The sequence below is a fragment of the Coptis chinensis genome, chromosome 7 (genome assembly GCF_015680905.1).
Source record: "Coptis chinensis isolate HL-2020 chromosome 7, ASM1568090v1, whole genome shotgun sequence".
NCBI lineage: Eukaryota > Viridiplantae > Streptophyta > Magnoliopsida > Ranunculales > Ranunculaceae > Coptis > Coptis chinensis.
Window position 1 is genome coordinate 76,716,934 of NC_141462.1, and position 19,994 is coordinate 76,736,927.

Consider the following 19,994-nt stretch of genomic DNA (forward strand, 5'->3'; position numbering starts at 1 on the left):
ACTTATATGTGAGAACCTACTTAAGGTCGCTATTCCGAGTTTTCAGAAACGAACCTATTACTGCATTTCATAGTATTACTCATTGTATATATGTTTATTGTAAATGATTGATTATTATGCATATATTAGCTTAGGTTTTTTACTTGGTTATTCTTATTCATTTGCTAGTGAGATGTATAGTTAATTTAGAGCATGAATAAGGAAACAATAGTTTTATTTCTTAGTCGTTGTAGTATAGATGAAGTTTGTGAGTACCTTCACTAGAAAACTCCCACGAGGCTATAACTCGTCCACTAGGGAATTCCTAGTGGTTTAAGGCCTTATTGCATATGGTAAATGCAATCGCACTCAGCGAAACGAGAGTAGTTAGAACTCCATTTTTTGTCACTTATTCTAATTTCTCATATTTGCTTGAAGACAAGCAAAATGCTGTTTGGGGGTGGTTTGATAAGAGCCTAAAACTGTAGTTTTAACCCCTTAACAATCGTACTTTTAGACCAATTATGTGAATAATAAGTAAGAGTTATCCGATTCGTGTGTTTTTATGTATTTCAGGCTTCAAAGTCCATTATGTACAGAAATGTGTCACTTTAGCGAGATAAAGGAGAAAAGGTCGGTTGCTAAGGAGTTCTGTGAATAAAGGCCAAGATTCAAGGAGACAAAGCCTTTGTAAAGCCGGTCAAAAGCTGAAAAGTCAACACAGGTAAAGCTTGATTGCACAAGTCGTGAGAATTTCCGAAGACCATATCTTTGGACTCAGACCTCGGAATTGGGCCTACCTTATGTCAAAACGACCGGCTCGGAAAGAGCTTTCCAATGGTCCAAGCCTTGACCCAATCAGAGGAGCAGAAGTGGATGAAAAGTCTATTGAAACCAAATCTAGCTGAAGAGCCCTTTCCGGACTGAAAGAATTGGGTTTTGGGCCCGATTTTCCGGCTCAAAACATGGCTTTAAGCCCCTGCACGATTTTTGGATCTGTAAGTATAAAAACAAAAGCTTGACTCTTTGTAGTGGATGGATAGTTAGGTTAGAAAATAAAAGTAGCTTAGAATATAAAGTAGCCATTAGAATAGCTTCTAGATCTAGATTTAATTGTTTTTAATTAAGTTTAGTTTTAATCCAATTCTTGTTTTAGATTAAACTCTTAAATCATTGATCTTCATTGATTAGATAAATAAATTAGTAGATTCTTATTCAATTCGTTTTTCTGTCATTACATTTATATATCTAGTTTAAATTCTTGTTGATATCATTTCTTAATTATTAATTAGATTTTTATTATTGTTTAATTTAGATTAGTAAATTTCAATTCTTTATAGTATGTTTAGTTTTAATTTAATCGGAAATGATTGCGTAATGATTCTCGGCTAAACCTCCATTAGAGGGGTTGAGAAGCCTTGATGAAAGCTTGATTTGTGTTAGCGTAGGATAGTCGTAATTTCTATTCCACTCTAGAAATGATTAGTTCACCATGAGAATGGGTTTAATCGTTCACATGCTAGTTATGAATTGGTAGAAATGTCATGTGTAATTAGGGATTAGGAAGAACCAATTGTTAGCGTAGCGATTCAATTCGGATTCTGACGATTAAATTCGTTAGTAAGTTAAGTTAAGTTGAGTTTAAGGTGGAATCAATCCCCCTAATTCCTTATCATAGAATCGACGTAGTATTTTCATAGCTGTTTATTTAGTTGACTAGTTGCATCTTGTGGGTAGTTGCATCGTAGTCTAGCTTATAATTCGTAAATCTCTCATTAGACTTTAGTTAAGATTATTTATACGTAGAGAACATTACTTTGCGAAAGAACTAGGGGTGGAACGAATCATCTACTCCACTATATCTCAATAGGATTGAGAGTAGAAATCTTTGATAAATTAGGCGTGTAATATCGTTTAGTTTTACTTACGTTTAGAGTTTCATCGCTTTATTAATTAGTAAAACTAGTATTTTTTCGTTTATCACCTAGCTACCACAATCGCTTCCCAACGCCAAACATGTACATCCACATGCCTCCCCTCACATAATGAACCACTCCGTGCGTAACTACCCTGAGCGGGATGCCGCACACCAGGTAACCCTCACACGAAAGCCATTATGTAAGTACTGCCACTATTCGGCATAAAATATCACGCATCTCGTTCTAATTTTGCGAACGGAATAATCAATCCACCATTCAGCTATGCCAGAAGGGCCATTCAGCTTCACTGAAATGCCAGAAGGGCCAATCACATTACTTACGCCAGAAGGGCCATTCAGATTCACTGACCACCCGAAGGGCCAATCATATCACATACGCCTATCACCAATGCGAATCCCATGAGTTGTGGTAGCTAGGTTCTAGGATTTTCGTTACGTAATTTATTCATGTGTCAGACATATATATCTCAAAATAATTTTTATTCTATCCCATGCCAGTATACTTAATTGTACTGAAGCTCAACGTTTCTCGTTATAATACAATCCACATTATCACGTGCCAATACTATTCATTGCACGATATCCAAGCATCTCTATATCAAATCTCAAAACTTATTATTTCACGTGCCAATCATATATTGCACTACACCGTATGGAAGGTATCAAGCCTTCATAAATACTATAATTCATTTAAGTAGCAACTCATAATAGTAATCAATCATGTAACGTATTCGTTCAATATATTTATGTGAACTCAAGTCACCATCAAAGCCCAATACTAAAGTCCATGAATCTAAGTCTGTATATAATTTAATTCTCATAAAAATGTATATATCTAAGTCTTATAAGAATTCCCCGTTTGTTACGTGTCAATATTTATATGCTTTATACACTACTTACGTGAAATCTTAATTAGATAATGACAAACAAAGTTATACAATTTCTGACAATATTTTATTACTACATTTGTCCATATTCTCAAATATGTGAAAAACTGGAAAAATCAACATTCCACAGTCAACGATCAACAGTCAATGGTCAACGGTCAAAGTAAAAGTCAACACGTCATTTCCATATTCAACAAGTTCATGGTCATAGCCATGGTTCATGGCTAAGGTCAAAGGTGCATGACTCATGGGCTCATGACTAAGGTAATGGTTCGGACCCAACTAGCCAAGCCCAAACCTTAGAACCCGACCCAAAAGTCTAAACCAACTTATTATTCAACCTGACCCAATTGGGGACATAAGGACCAACCCGCATAAAATTAGAAACCGGCCCAAAGAAAACTAATTAGTTTTGGCCCAAACAACTTAAACTAAACCGGCCCAAAAAATTTGAACTGAAACCGGCCCAAAAACTTTAAACCAAACTGGCCCAAACAAAACAAATAGAACTGGCCCAAAATAACTAATGTGGTCCGACCCAACCAACAAACCAAAGAAATTGGCCCAAAGCCCATAACTGAAACCGATCTAGTGTATCTAAAATACATCCGGGAGCACCGGATCATGCTCTCGGTTGTCTTCCTCACCAGTGCATCTATTTCCATCACTAGCCACCATGAGCTCCTCCTCCTCCAACTTCATCACATCGGTTTGACTCCTTTTGAAAAACCAAACCACTTTAAGTAACCCACCACCCCCTTTCAACGACTGTCGAGATCTCTCCCCAATCAAGATCTCGACCGCCATTAACAACCTCTCTGAGCTTTGTCAACCCCCATTCGACAGCCCCACACATAATACCCTAGCTACCCCATCACCTACAATCAACTATAAACCCATTGATTTTAGTCTAGATGCAAGCCCCACAACTCAAATTAAACCAAAAACAGCCCAACCAAGTTTCCCCAAAACTCTCCATCGGCGCCATTAACGCCTTCTTCCACCTGCAACAGCACCCACCCAAACACCAATAACCAACATCAAACATATAACCCCCAACCTCAAACAACTCATTCAAAACCACAACAAAAGATTAGGTCAAACCAAACGGCAGGTTGTTTTCTTTATCTTGGGCTCGGGACGCCATTAACTGGCCCAAACCAGGTTCGACAGTTCCAATCTCAAATTTCAGAGTTTCGAGTTTTAACAACACAACAAATTTCAACAGAGTTTTAACAACACGACAGACAGGACGCCGAATAATGAACAGTAAAAATTGAGTGAAAACATTGGGCCAATAAAAGCTGTTTTACAGATATCACGGTGAAGTAGAAAAACTAACTACTCACCTGTATTAACAGCTCCTACAAATTCATCATAGTTCGAATCGTCGCGCTCTAACACTCTAGCAATCCAGCTTCTATCTCTGCCTCCATTTTTATTATATTTTATTATCTAAGAACCCTATTCTCCATAACAATATGAATATATACTTGGGTTTGAAACCCAAGCCCAAAACCTGAACTTCGGGCCCAGAAATCAGGCCCACATATCCCAAATCCAAATCCAGCAAATTTTAAATAAATAATTAAATTAATTAATTAATAAATACATATTTTAAATACGGGCTTTACAGTATCAAGAGAGATAGGGAAAGAAATTACCTGAGAAACGTGAGCAAAAATTCGGCTGAAAAAATTACAACATGCAACAAGAAAATTGAAAATATGAAACCAATCAAAGAAAATAACCAAAATACACAGATATATAGACATAATAATTTAGGTCGTTTATAGTTAGATTCCTAAGACTTTTATCAAGCATAAGGGTTTGTAGAAACCATTGGCATTCATACCCAGATGGTGGAATGATTTAGCAAATACAGATTATTCGCTAATATGTTGAACAAATAAACTCCCGTCTTTGATAAATATTATTTTACCACCCATTAGGTACTAAATTGGAATACACGAGTTATTTGGACGAAGGAACCGACGCTTACAACTATCTCTCCAAATAGAAGGGCGCAGTTACCTTATTGTGGTATTACTTGAATGCAATGAAAAATGAGTCGTTTAAAGTCAGATACTCAAGACTTTATGTTGGGTCATTTTAAGTCAGATTCCCGAGACTAGGTTCGCGAGGTCTTTTTATGTCAGATTCTCCTAGACTATGCACACCCCCAAACAGGATGAAACCAAGGTGGCATGTTTCTCGATCAACTATAAGGTAATAGTTGAAAGATTTGGGGGATTTAGCGAGTACCCCTCAAAAAATGGTATTTTTACACACTCATGTCGAGATGAAAATGCATAAGAAGTTTTCCTTCATGAGGCTTAGATATGTAAAATAGGACAACTAGCATTTGTAAGATGTTCACTTGAAAGATTGTTCTCAACTACGGGAATGATTGAATTATCTCTTGTATGCAGGGTAAAAGGGTAAAGGTTCGTTACTCTTAAGTTGGTTTACATTTTGATTTATTTATCATGATGGTTTTTTTTTTTTTTTTTTTTTTTGTTTTTTAGTAGTAGTAGTAGTAGATTCCCTAAAATTATGTTTCAAGTACCCGATATAAAAACATATGTTTAAAGTTGAACATATTTGCAAAAATATTAAGCATTCATAAAATTTGAATTCTAATCATACGTTCTAAACATGCATTAACGTTAAACCACGATTCTAAACATGCTATCATATCATTTCAAAAAGGCTAAGATTGATTTTTCGTTTAAGTAGCCCAATCATGTTTGGAAATTGCATATAATCCTTTGACAGGAGATTCAAGGGAGAGATAAAAGAAAACGTACCTTCCCAAATTGTGCTTACACACACTTGGGGTCGAAGATGACTTGAGTGGGTCATTGACCTGTTGACAGTTCGGGGTCAATGCCACTCACTTGTTATTCAGAAAATTATTGCATACATATAAAAACCCACAAACCAGGCCGAAATGGGGCACAAGGCCAATCTGTTACAATTTGGGCCTTCTTAGGCTTTGATTGATTACACAAATATAAAAATACTTACATAAGAAAAAAAAAAAATCTAACTAAATATTTAACACTTAATTTATTAACTTATTAATTAAGATTATTATTATTTTTTATTTTTTTAAGTAGAAATTTTATTGATATTGATAACGAATTTTACAAATAATCATGACAAACGTGCAACAATCCTTGTGCTTTCGGCACAATTAAGCGTGGGAGTAGGCATTAGGAGCAGTCCCCAAATCATTTAGTCCAAAATCCTTTCGATTGTTAGGTGTAAGTCCTAAACGCACACACACAAAATTATTATTTAGTTATTATTTACGTATTACTTTTTTTATTTTATTTTTTTTATAGTGGTATGTGCGCACATCTCTCGGGCAGCGTGCACACAAACATGACTCAACTCATTACATTCGACAATCTTACAGTTAGAGTAATTGCTTAGGTTAGGTGGGAGGCACATCAATCTCACTAAACACAGAGTCAATACTCACTATAAGTCAACAACTACCTACACCGACTTTTAATCACGTATTCAACACGACACTCACACAACACTCACAAGTCAGAAAGCAGTAGCTCACAGTTACCACTCTATCATATCAATCAAGCAGTAAAAGGAACCGACATCACTACTTTAAATTCCAGTAAACCCTCTCAGAAAGTAGGACCGTTGTCAGCTTTTGCACAACTACACTATCAGAGCGCAGTCACTAATCCAGTGCAATCAACAATACACCAGAAGCGAGACAGTAGTAGTAGGGGCTTTTAAACACAAACACACCAGATCTGCTTGCCTCCACTGCCAATCATCAGTTCGTATATCACGCCATATCCATCTCCATGAGCAACACAAAAACAAAATTCGTGACAACAAAAGTCTTGAAGTGCAAACTGTTCCACTACAGCAACACAGAAACAGAGGCATCATCAAGAACCGTTAACATATTAGTACCGCCACACGCAGCAACACCACACCACATCAACCAAGCGCCACCAAAACAGCACCACCTAACCGTCTCACAGTTCTTTCACTTGGGTTGCTGTCGAATGTTTGTGTTTGAAAATCCTTGTATTCCGCTCTCTCTCCATGTCCAATAAATGAATCATGTAAAGAGAAGTCGCAACGCATCTTGGTACCCACCCTTTCCTTCGCATCTGTCTTGTATCCATTTCACCTCTTGTTGCCATGTCTGATCTCGAGCTGTATTATAACCGCTGCCTTCAGTAATTCTCTCCATATATTTTGGCCAAATGCACACTGAAAGAACATGTGTTCTCCTGTTTCTACTCATCCATTGCATAAAATACACGTGTCATCCTCAACTTTTTTCCACTGTTCCATCCTCTGCAATGTCTTCAATCCATCTCTCAAGCATAACCAGCTGATGAAAGAGAATCGTATTATTCGATTAGAAAACCACACCAAGTTCTTCCAGTTCACTTTCTGCTTTATCGGTCTCATGCACTCATATGTTTCTTTGAGTTCAAATTCTCCACACAAGGTAGATGTCCATATAACTTCATCCTCACCTGAATACAGTTTCACTTCCTCTTCTATGCCAGCTACCAATTCAGGACAATGCCTTCGAAACTGGTTCGGAAGCTGCCATTTCCCATCTTCTATCAAGCTCGCAACCTTTGCACTTCTGCCACAGCTTGATCTATATAACAATTCCGGTGGGAATTTGTCTTTAAGTATTCCAGTTGGGTGCCATGGGTCATACCATAAGCTAGTATTCTGGACATCCCCAATTTGATGCATTGCGATACCTTTTCCCTCTTTTCTATCTTTCAATATTTGTCTCTAGCTCCAGGAGCAATTTTGCGGAATATCAAGATCCCAAAAATTCCTTCCTTTTATCAAGGTTTTCTGTATCCATTGTACCCATATTGTGTTATTGTTGTTAATGATGTTCCATATATGTCTCATATTGGCCGCATGGTTCATTGTTTCTTAATTTCTTATACCAAGCACTCCCTCCTCAAAAGGTACACATACATCTTCCCAGCTGATGAGCGCATGAGAGGTCCCTCCTTCTTGTTCGTCCATCCATAGAAAGTTCCTACAGAGTCTGTTGATCTCATCAATGGTCCTCTGTGGAATTATGAATATAGATAGCCAATATACACTCAAGTTGTTAAGCACTGACTTGAGTAGTTGTAGTCTCCCTGCATAAGAAAGAAATTTACCCCTCCAACTCTGGATTATGTTAGCTACCTTAGTAAGTAAGGGTAGACAATTTGAGTGTGACAGTCTAGTAGTAATGAGAGGCATTCCCAAATACTTAACTGGCAATGATCCTTGAGAGAATTGAATACACTATCTTGCTTCATCACACAACCTTTCATTCATCCCTAAAAAAAAACAACTGGCTCTTCTGCACATTTACCTCAAGCCCAGAGCACTCCCTGAATCCATTCAAATTTGCCCTTAAAGTCTTGACTGTAGCCAAATCCCCATGCATAAAAGCTATAAGATCATCGGCAAATGAAAGATGAGTAATTACTGAATCATGACATCTATAATGAAGCTTATAATCCCCCTCTGTAACATTATGCAACGTAATATCAATGAAGAGTTCCATGACTAATACAAATAGGTAAGGTGACATGGGATCCCCTTGTCTTATCCCCCTCTTCCCCTTAAAATATCCATATGGTGAACCATTGATCATAATGGAGTAGATAGGAAAACCCACCCTTTTAAGAACAAATTCAACAGTTTCCCACCTCACTGAATCATATGCTTTTTTCAAATCTATCTTTGCAGCCATTCTCGGAGGGTAATCATCTCTATGGTAATTATGCAACAACTCATGTGATAATAAAATATTGTCTTGTATGCTCCTCCCCGAAATGAAGGCTGATTGGTATGGGGGTACAATGAGGGGCATAATTTCTTTCATTCGAATGGTCATGATCTTGGTTATACATTTATAAACCACACCGCAGCATGAGATAGGTCTATAATCATTAAGGGGAGTTGGGCTTAGAGTTTTAGGTACTAGTGTCACACAAGTAGAGTTCACTTCCCTCAGTAACATACCTGAAGTAAAGAAATTCTGGATTGCTCTCACAAAATCATCACCAATAATTCTCCATGTAGATTTAAAGAAATGTGAGCTGAAGCCATCACCACCAGGGGCCTTGTCACTATCAAATACAGGACAGAGCTTCAATGATCTCATCTCTCGATACCTCCCTTTCTAGCTTCTCTTTCATGCCATCAGTCAACTGATACCTCGGATGTACATCTGTGAAAATAGAGAAATCTAATGTATTAAGGTTCATAGGGCTATACAAGTTCTTATAAAATTCCACACATTCTCGTCCAATGTCATCTGACTCCTCTATGATAGTATTAGCCCCATCTCTCAAACATGTGATCTTGTTCATCATCCTTCTTGTTTGCATGGATTTGAAAAAATATGTTGTGTTATCATCTCCGAGTGTTATCACCTTGTCTCTTGATTTCTGTTTACTCATGGATTCTTCATGCAATGTTGTTTTGACAAACTCCTAAATAGCCTTCCTTTCTTCTATAATCAAGACCCATTTAATGGCTACTGCTGCAATTGGTTATGTACATAATTCATTCTCATTTTTTCTCTTTCAAGTCTCATTGTTACATTACCAACTGTTTCTCGATTCCATTCAATTAAAGTTATCTTAACATACTTCAATCTCTTCATAAACCTATACATAGGGTTACCTACCACCGGAGTAGACCATGCCTTTTGTACTCTATCCATATAGCCATCTTCCTTTGCCCAGAAGTTAAAGTATTGAAATGACTTTTTCCTTTTATGCTTCTATGCCAGTGAATACACCACCATTGCCAAGTGATCAGATACTGCCCCTAGATTGAGAAACTCTGCCTCATAGTCATTGCATTCATCTATCCACTCAGCGTTTACCATTACCCTATCTAACTTAGACCAAACTCTGACATCCTGCTTGTTATTCCATGTCAGATAGTTATCTCTGTATTTGAGATCTACCAGTCCTGCAAGAGAAGTACATTCTAACAGATCCGCAAAATGATGAGGTTTCACAGGCCTTCCCCCCTTCTTCTCTTGTGGATTCATTATTGAATTGAAGTCACCAAGTACAAGCCAAGGGACCTATATAACATTCGACATATTAATAAGTTTATTCCACAAAGCCTTGTTGTTCTATAGTTTGTGCTTGCATAGATAACTGTTACAACAAGTGTTTTCCCATTTTGCATAGCCAAATCCAAACTAATGTACTATAACTCCTTTTGCACCCTCATAACTGTACACACTGTAGGATCCACGTAAACCCAAATCCTTTCCATATCACAGATATTGTAATTATGAATAGCCGTCCAGCCTAGGCATATGTTATTGATAATAGCCTCCATGTTCTCCTGTTTCACCTTTGTTTCTATAAGACCAAACAAGCTTATGTCTAATTTTCTAATCATATCCTTCACTTCACACTGTTTAAACTCCATATTCAAACCTCTCATATTCCAACAAGTTGTATTCATCATTTATGTTTATGAGAAGTTAAGGTGTTGTACCTTGATTGGTCTTTATTACTATTTTTAGATGCATAACTAGTGTTCAGAAATTTGGTTTTTTTATTTGCTCCACGAGTCCCACTATTCATCCCCTCCTTCACTCCAGTACCTTGAGTTCTCGGGTTTTCGATATGCTTATTCTTGTTAGTTAGGGGTTCCTTACTAACACTTAGGTCAGACCCATTCAATTTCAAACTTTTACCTCCATTTGATGACCTTCTTCCTCAGTTTGATGTGATGAACTCACCATTCGATGTTCAGGTCTTGCTCTCATTGAATGCTTCCTGGTCAGTGGTTCCCATCATTCATTTTCTTTTTATGAAGCATCAACTACCACAACTTCTTGGACTTCCAAGTTCTACTCTTGTAATGGCTTCTCAATGCTTTGTTTCTCTTGTTTCTTTCGCAGCCACACTTGCGGACTTATCTCCTTACTTTCCTTGACTGCCTTTGGGCACTTGGCATCGCTATGCCCAAATACCTTGCAACTCGAACAAAGGGGTGGCTTCCAGTTATATTCAATAGGAATCTTGATTGCTCTCACCAGATCTATCACCACTGGAACCTTACTTTGATATTTATAGTCCACATCAATTTCAACACACATTTGCGTGTATGTAGTCCTTGTCATATCCTTTGTAGGTTTATCGGTAAACATAGGCATCCCAACCGCACTTGCCACCTGACTGAAACCCTCAGACCCCCACATCTCCAATGGAAAATTCTTCATTATTATCCAAATAGGTATAGTTGTTAACTCCCTCGAATCTACTTCCACGAACAACTTCCAAGGCCTCACCACAAACAACTGACTCACTATGTGAAAGCTCCCTATATCTAACACAGCAAGTCTATCTTCCTCAGATTCAAATTCAACAGTGAACATGTTATCTCCATACGTTTTCATGATGAATTTGTTTTTCAACCTCCATGCCCTAGTTACTATGTCTTTTACATACATGAAACCAGATTTCTTCCCCACGAAACTACAGACTATGAGCTTCTTGTACTTCTTTTTTGCATGCACAAACTGATTAGATTTCACATGAACCACAGCCCTTCCATCCACCATAGTTGGTGGTATATATTTCAGGTCCTTTTTTCCCACTGAGTTGCGGCCAAGAATGTCAGCCCACGATGATTTTTTAGGGTTTCCTTGATTCCCTAAATTTTCGGATCTAGGTTTTTTATTTTCCTCATACCCGTCTTTGGCTTTTTCCTCTACCTGAGGTTTTGATGGCCTTGGTACTGCTTGCTTATCGCTAGCATTACTAATAACCTCATCTCCTGACTCACCTTGTTGTAATTCCACATGAATCCACAACATTCTTTTCCTCATAAGTTTCTCAATAGAACCTTCACCATACTTGTTGATAACCATAGCCTCTAACTCATCCACGTCATAATCACTAGTAGGTGTACTAAGATTACCCTCCTTCATTGTTGTACCTCCTTTCTCTTCACTCAAAACCCTAGCTACCGATTGTATTTTTTCCATCTTTTTCTAATTTTATGTGAAAAGTCACACTACTACAGAATGACACATATACCACGGTCAATAAGAACGTTTATACCACGGTTCTTCCAAAAACTGTAGGAAATACTTATATACCACGGCGGAAACTTCTTTGGTCATTGGTTTACTAGTATATGCCACAGTTACATGAAAACCGTGGGATAAGTTGGGCCATATACCATGGTTAGTTTTTTTTCCAGCATGAGAGTACTCCACATCCCCACTACCTTAAACATAAATAGTGGTATATAAATTTTCCACTTTCTATCGTGGTTTATGCCAAATAGTCAAATACACGGAAAAAAAAATACACGTACGAAACTCATTCAATTGGATTCCCGCTATTCTCTCGGTCTCTCCCCACAACTTTTACAGTTCTACGACTCTTAGGATTCCCGCAACAGTGAGAAAACCCACCGTAACTGAAATTGGTGGGTTTTACCATTCTCACAGCCCATTTGGATAAAAAAACTGCTAGAATTAGAATTGCCATCAGACTTGGACTCCCACACTCAACGGGACTTCGAAGTCTCACCTTATCTCGTGAGAAACGGGAATTAGATTTTGGGAGAATTATTTCAAAGTTAGTTGTGGGGGTTGTTACGTGCCTATAAAACTACAACTCAACTCGTCTTCTTTACATCAACTTGTCATCGTCCTCACTATTCAATCACTCGAGGTAACCATTCTCATAAAAATAGTAACTTTTTTTTTGCTGATTTTAACCATGTCTTCTTCACTTGCTTCTTTTAACATCTTCTTCTTCACATTTGTTTTTGTTGAAGGTGACCAACTAACCAAGTTCGAAGGATTCCGGCAGTCTCTATTTCAGGTATTTTTTTTTTATGTATATATTTGTTTTTTGCGATGAGATGTGATTGTATACCCTCTAGTTCAGACAAGCTATATTCACTATAGTAACGACACTAGTTTCCCAGTAGGAGTCACTCTATTCTTCTTTGTCTTTGTCTTCGTCTTTTTCTTTTCTTGTTTTTTTTGGTCGACAGTACAAGTTACTATTCTATTGATGAATAAAAGAGCACATGAAGAATACAAGAGGGAAAGACACATTATAAATTAATACGAACTAAAAGAAATGTCTAGATCTCCAACCTAAAATGCCTTTAATTCTACTGAGTAATTAACTCGAGCCGGAATCAATGTGTCTACTGATCAATGTCTTTGTTCTTGTTGAGGTAGACAACAAACTTATCCGGTGCTTCAGATTAAAATTCAGAATTTTGAAACTTCGGGAATATTATTGCTTTCTTCTTGGAGCATGTTGTGTTCCTTTATAACATTTGTGAAATCATGAGTTCAATTTGCGGAGCAATGAAATAAATTTAGTTCTCTGGCAATTGGGTGGTAGGGCTTGACAGAGACTTGAGTTGTCTTGTTGGTTCGTTGTGGGTAATTCAAGAGAATATATTCTGCACCTCTATGCAATGATCCCTTCTTTAAAATTGTTTTAAAAGTTAATAATACAACTAAAATGTATTGCACTCTGTTGCTTGATCAAGAACACTACTGATAAATGACGTTTGGATTTTAGCTATAAGCTAGATGCTTCCTAAAACTGAATGGTCTAGAGTGATGCACAGATAGATATAATACGTGTTAATTTGTATGTGAAGTCACCATGGATATCCATTGCCTACTACTTCCAACAGACTTAAAAAGGATCAAGAAAATGTGGACTTCAAACAAGTAGAAAATTAAGAAAATAGACTGGGAGCTTATGCAGCTTGAACTACCTAAACTCATAGAACCAGCTGACTCCTGACGATTTAATTGTTCCATTTGACATAAGGATAAAATACGAGTTTAATAGAAGTTTTTTATCCACCTACAAGAGCGGTGGTTCAAGATGCAAGATTGGTCCTTGGTGTGGCCACTTGGAACACTTCAACCTACAGAAGGATCATATGGAAACTACTTCCTTTTGCTAGTGTGTTTGTTGTTTGTGTTCGACCATGCCTTCAACAACAAAGCAATTAATGCTGCGAAACTAGTGATTGGCATGAAGGCTACTTTCAGCTGGTACTAGTCATCACAGTAGGTTGAAAGGCATGGATACAGGTTAGGTTTGACGTTTGAGAACCTTATAAGCAGCTGAACTCTACTGTTAGACCACTTTAAGTCATAAGCTTGATTTGAGATTGCCAAAGTAGTAATTGCAGTAAGTAACTTGAGAGTTATTGTAAACATTCTTCCTTTGTCTTGCAGATTCTTGGGAAAGCTTTGGAGTTCTTGAGAATAGTACGTGTAAGGACTTGAGTGGAAACCAGTATTCTTGCTAGGTATTGTTTTCTGCATTCAGTTCTCTGAACTTTTCTTTGTACTTTTTTGTAGCTCCATGTAGTATGCTACATGCTTGTTTTTATTTTGTGGTTACGGTGTTTAAAATGACTTATCTTTATGGGGTTTTGGTTTTGTTTACTTGCAATAGGAATAAGAATGGATAGGTCTGGATGACTATGGATAGAGTAACGAATGAATCAAGTAGGGGTCTTGTACTTTCTTAAATGTCTTTGAAAAAGTGTAGGCCGAAGATGCTTCATTGGATAAGATGCCCATGCTCGTTTGTGGGAATAATCGGCACCAGACTTTGGTGGAGATAAAAAATCATCTATATGAAAACGGTTTTGAAGAAACCTATACAACATGGATATTGCATGGGGAAGATTCTCCTAGTGATCAGCCGCGAAGTGGTAGTACATGTCAACCTCTTTCTCAAGATTTTGAGACCCCTGATAATTTTGCAGACACAACTAGAATGGTTGAGGATGCATATGATCATTTCACTGGGGATCTTGAAAAGCTTTGTAAGTTGCTTAAAGATGCGGAGAAGCCTCTGTACAAAGGTTGCACAACATTTACAAAGTTGTCATTCCTTGTCAAAATGTTCAATTTGAAAGCAAGAAGCGGGTGGTCAGACAAGAGTTTTAGCCTTTTATTGAAGTTGTTCGGAAAAGCCCTTCCGGAAATTAATGAGTTGCCAAAATCCATGTCCAACGCTAGAGATATTTTGTCTACGTTTGGAATGCGATCTGAGAAAATACATGCATGTCCCAATGATTGTATACTTTATAGAGGTAAGGAGTACAAGTCTAGAACTACTTGTCCGACTTGTGGAGCGTCAAGATACCAAGAAAACAAGGGTAAAGCACCTGCAAAAGTATTGTGGTACTTTTCACCTATCCCAAGATTTGTAAAGATGTTTCAATCGGCTCGGACAGCAAAAGATTTGGTATGGCATGCAAATGAGAGAAAAGTAATTGATGGTCAAATGCGTCATCCTATTGATTCTCCTGCGTGGAAAAAGATCGATAAGTTATGGCCAACTTTTGCTTCAGATCCAAGGAATCTACGACTAGCTCTTTCGACAGATGGAATCAATCCATATAGTAACCTTAATAGTAGGCATAGTTGTTGGCCCGTTATGTTGGTCACTTACAATCTTCCACCATGGTTGTGTATGAAGAGAATTTTTTTGATGTTGACAATGTTGATATCAGGTCCACGACAGCCGGATAATGATATTGACATTTACCTCAGACCTTTGATTGAAGATTTACAGACTCTGTGAGGTCCTGGTGTTGAGGTTTTTGGTGCCTACAAGCAGCAATCTTTTACATTGAGGGTTGTACTAATGTGGACAATTAATGATTTTCCCGCATTAGGAAATTTAGCTGATTGTAGCGTCAAGGGGTATTTTGCTTGTCCAGTTTGCAGTGAAGAAACAGATTCCATTAGATTGAAACATTCGAATAAAAACATATATCAAGCACATCGAAAGTGGCTTCCAAAAAACCATCGGTTTAGGAAGCAAAGAAAGGGGTTTAATGGACAGCAAGAATGTCGATCAAGTCCAGAGCTGCTAACTGGGAAGAAGATTTTGGGAAAGGTCAAGGGGATCCAAGTCAAATGGGGAAAAAAAAAATTGGTGATTCCGAAGCCAAAAGCATCAAAAAGGAAGTCGAAGGCATCCAATGAAAAGTCAGATACACGAAAGAGGAAGCGGCTTGCCCCGACTAATGAAAGCGAAAGTAGAACTTGTTGGAAGAAGAAGTCCATATTTTTTGAGCTCGAATATTGGAAATTTCTGCTTGTACGGTACAATTTGGATGTTATGCATATTGCGAAGAATGTTTGTGATAGTATTATTGGCACACTCCTCAACATGAAATATAAATCGAAGGATGACCTTAAAAGTCATCTTGACCTTGTTGAGATGAATATTAGGAAGGAACTGGCACCAGAAACAAGAGGAAATCGAACTTACCTTCCACCAGCATGCCATACATTAACTAGAGAGGAGAAAGCAAAAGTCTGCAATACTTTGCTTGAGCTGAAAGTGCCAGATGGATATTGTTCGAATTTCAGGCATCGCGTGCCAGTGCAAGATTTGAAATTGTACGGTCTCAAGTCTCATGACTGTCATACATTGATGCAACAGCTTCTTCCAGTGGCTATATGATCAGTGTTGCCAAAGCATGTGAGATATGCCATCATTAGGCTGTGTTTCTTCTTCAGTTCTCTTTGTGCCAAAGTGGTGGATGTGTCTAAGTTGCAGGAAATCCAAGACAATTTGGCGGTTACATTGTGTTTACTGGAAATGTACTTTCCACCGTCATTTTTTGACATTATGGTGCATCTCACAATTCATCTTGTACATGAGGTCGAGCTTTGTGGTCAAGTATTCTTCCGGTGGATGTATCCATTTGAGAGGCAAGTACAAGCTAATTTCTTATATTTTTCAATAATTCAACGAAGCATCATTTATTGGAAGTATCTCTCTCTCTCTCTCTCTCTCTCTCTCTCTCTCTCTCTCTCTCTCTCTCTCTCTCTCTCTCTCTCTCTCTCTCCTTTTTCTCTAACTCTTATATATATTAAATTTTAGATTCATGAAGATATTGAAAGGATACGTTCGAAATCGAAATCGTCCAGAAAGATGCATTGCAGAAAATTATCTTGTTGAGGAAGCTGTAGAGTTTCTTACTGAGTACTTATCAGGTTTGCAAGCCGTGGGAGTTCTTTTAGGAAGAAACATGGATACCAACAACAAAGAAAAAAAAGATTCAATATCCAACGGGAAGCCTCTTGGTGGTACGAAGGTTGTTGGAGTGGAACAATACTCTTGGGAGCAAGCACATCAGTGTGTTTTGCAAAACACAGATGACGTACAACTTTATATTGAGTAAGTCGGCATTAATTATACCTAACAATGTCGTCTACAAGAAACTATGAAAGTTTCTTGCTTAATTTGGACAGTTTGATGGTTACTGTATTTTCCTAATTATGTCTTTATCGGAAGCATATGGAGCACCTAAGACGTAGTAATCTCCTTAGGTCAGCGAAATGGCTACAAGATGAGCACCACCGCACCTTTATTTACTGGCTTAGTAAAACGGTATACTGAGTGAACTTGCATCACATTTAATACCATATTATAAATGTGACTAACAAGTTCCCAAAACTTTCATAAGCAGGTTGAGGAAGAGGAAATGATTCCTGATAACGATCTCTCAGACATCTTGAAAGTTGTAGCTCAAGGACCTCGTCGAGACGTTATAAAATGCTCTGGCTATGTTATTGGCGGGTTTCGCTTTCATACAAAGGCTCATGAAGCATCACTAGTAAACCAGAATAGTGGTGTAAGCTTAGTGGCTTCAACAGTGCAAATTGCTAGTGCCAAGGATAAAAACCCAGTCATTTCGGAGATGTGTTATTCAAGAAATATGGTTGCTTGACTATATGACGCTTAAGGTCCCAGTATTCAAGTGTGATTGGGTTGACAACAGAAATGGCGTCAAAGTGGATGAATTGGGTTTCACATCTGTTGATCTTGGTAGAATAGGCCATAAATCAGACTCTTTTGTTATGGCCTCCCAAGCCAAGCAAGTATTTTATGTACCCGACCAGCTCGACCCAAGATGGACAATAACATTGAGGGCTCCTGAAAGAGACTACCATGAGGAGGAGAATGAGCATGAGATCAACGTTGGTTGCTCTATTGACCATACAAACAGTAAAAGTTTGCCAGAAGTTGACTCTTTGGGTTCTTATGCTCATGCAAATTGTGAGGGGATATGGGTCGATTCGACCTAAAACATATTTTCTTTCCTTCCAAAGGAGTTGGTTTATCTTGTACTGGATATTTTTTTCATTTTAGTTTATCACTAAGGTTTGTTTCGTTAATTTTTTTCCTCAATAAAATTTATTTTGATTTGTTATCTTCTACTTAAGTAAAATTGTGTGATCATTTTAGAAATTATAGTTGTTATCTTATTTGGCTTCATGTGCTTTTATTCATGTCTACACTCTACAGGAATTTAACATGGATCCAGAAGAAAACTTCAATCCTAACACGGAAGTTGACGAGACCCTTGACTCAGACATGGATCCAGAAGAAAACTTCAATTCTAACACGAAAGTTGACGAGACTCCTGACTCAAACATGGAAGAAAATGTGACACAACGTACTGGAGAGAAAAGAAAAGGTAGAGGAGCAGTTGTATGCTCACGTCTTACAAAGATGAAAGAGAATGAACGTGTGGATGTTGTATTCAATCAAAATGGTCAACGTATTGGTGAAGGTGGGAAAGATTTGGCTAGCTACTCAGGTTTGCTGGCTGCTTCTCGAGTTTCCATTGCTACTTATGACAATTGGCATGATGTCAAAGGAGAAGCGAGAGACAAATTATGGAAATTTATAAAGGTAAAAAGTTCAAAAATAAAATTACTTAATTAGATAGTCTTAATTCTTTGCTAGTTTCAAAATCTCTTGTATGTGTTTAAGGGGAAATTCAACTTGGAAGACCATGAAATGAAAGGTACTTTGCAAGATATCGGTGAGAAATGGAGAGAATTCAAGAGTAGGCTGACCAGGTTCTACATCACACCATTTAAAGACCAACTCGAATTGCTTAGAAAACCTCCCAAAATATATGAAAAATATATCAGCCAAGAAGATTGGGACAAGTTTGTTAAATCGAGATTGACTGATGAATTTCAGGTATACTATTTTAACACTGAATTTCTACTTATAGTTTTTTTTTTTTTTTTTTTTTTTTTCTTTCTTTCTCTACTTGCATGAATACCATTTGGTTGTATATGAGTGTGGAAATTGGAGTCACTACATAAGAATATATGATGCTCTGCTTCAAGCTAGGATGAGTTGTTTCATTTAAGTCATAGAAGAGAAATGATGGGCTTATCTGCTTTTGATCTAGGCGGGGTGTCGGCTTTTGAACTGGAAGGAATGTCAAGCGCTTTAGAACGTATTACTTAGGAAGTCTAACTGGGGCAGGATCAGCCCCAACGAGAATAGAAGCGACTTGCTTCCAGCTGGCTTATAGTCGTAGTCTTTTAGTTTCTGTAGTCAGCATTCCCATAGAAGATCTGCAATGTTCCCTGACAGCTGTAGTTGTGCCAGAAAACATAGTAACATAGAAAACTTGGAAGGGTGGACAATTAGCTATAGCACCTGCTTCTCTCTGGGATTTTTCTTTCAGAGGGTCTTGCTCTCCTGCTCTTCCCCAGCTCTTATTCCTTAGTTGGCTTCGTTCAGCTGGCCTTTACCTTACAGGCTTTCTTTCTAATGAAAGGCGAAGAAAGGGGAAGGCGTCGTGGGTCACATCAGTTTAGTTTGGTCTTACCTTATTGTTAGGGTACTAAAATAAAAGGCTTGAAAGCCGACTAGCTCGCACTTAAAATGTGCTAGGCTTCTATAACAAGGGCATTATGGGATTGAGAGCAAGTGGTACGATAAGACCTGCAAGAAGGCCCCGAGCTACGTATCTATTGTGGCTAAAAATCACTGGAACGGAGCGGAGTTGAAGAGCAGTACTCCTTCTCTTGAAAATTCACTTCTTAAGGTTAGGAGATGCTCGCCCGTCTACCAGGATTGGAGAAAGAGAAGATCTTGACTAGGAGTAAGAGGGAATCTCTAGCGGATCTTTTCTAAGCCAAGAAGATGCCTCTGCTGAAGTATTGGGGTTTCAAACTGAGATTTTACTTTTTCTAGTAGGTTTACCAGATCGAAAGAATCCTGTAGCAAATGGGTTTGATTCCACTTCCTTGCTGTTAAGTACGTCCCTCTTATCTCTTGCCGATTCCGAAC

General features: G+C 37.9%; 1 protein-coding gene and 1 pseudogene across 1 annotated transcript; one reads left to right on the forward strand and one right to left on the reverse strand.

Moving 5' to 3' along the window:
- Positions 1–7,092: 7,092 nt before the first annotated feature.
- LOC147488990 (uncharacterized) lies at positions 7,093–7,566 on the reverse strand. Its single transcript, XM_086574538.1, has one exon. It carries the CDS (start codon positions 7,564–7,566, stop codon positions 7,093–7,095), a length of 474 nt encoding a protein of 157 aa, XP_086430664.1.
- A 7,745-nt stretch (positions 7,567–15,311) lies between these two features.
- LOC147488991 (uncharacterized) lies at positions 15,312–17,622 on the forward strand (annotated as a pseudogene).
- Positions 17,623–19,994: the final 2,372 nt, after the last annotated feature.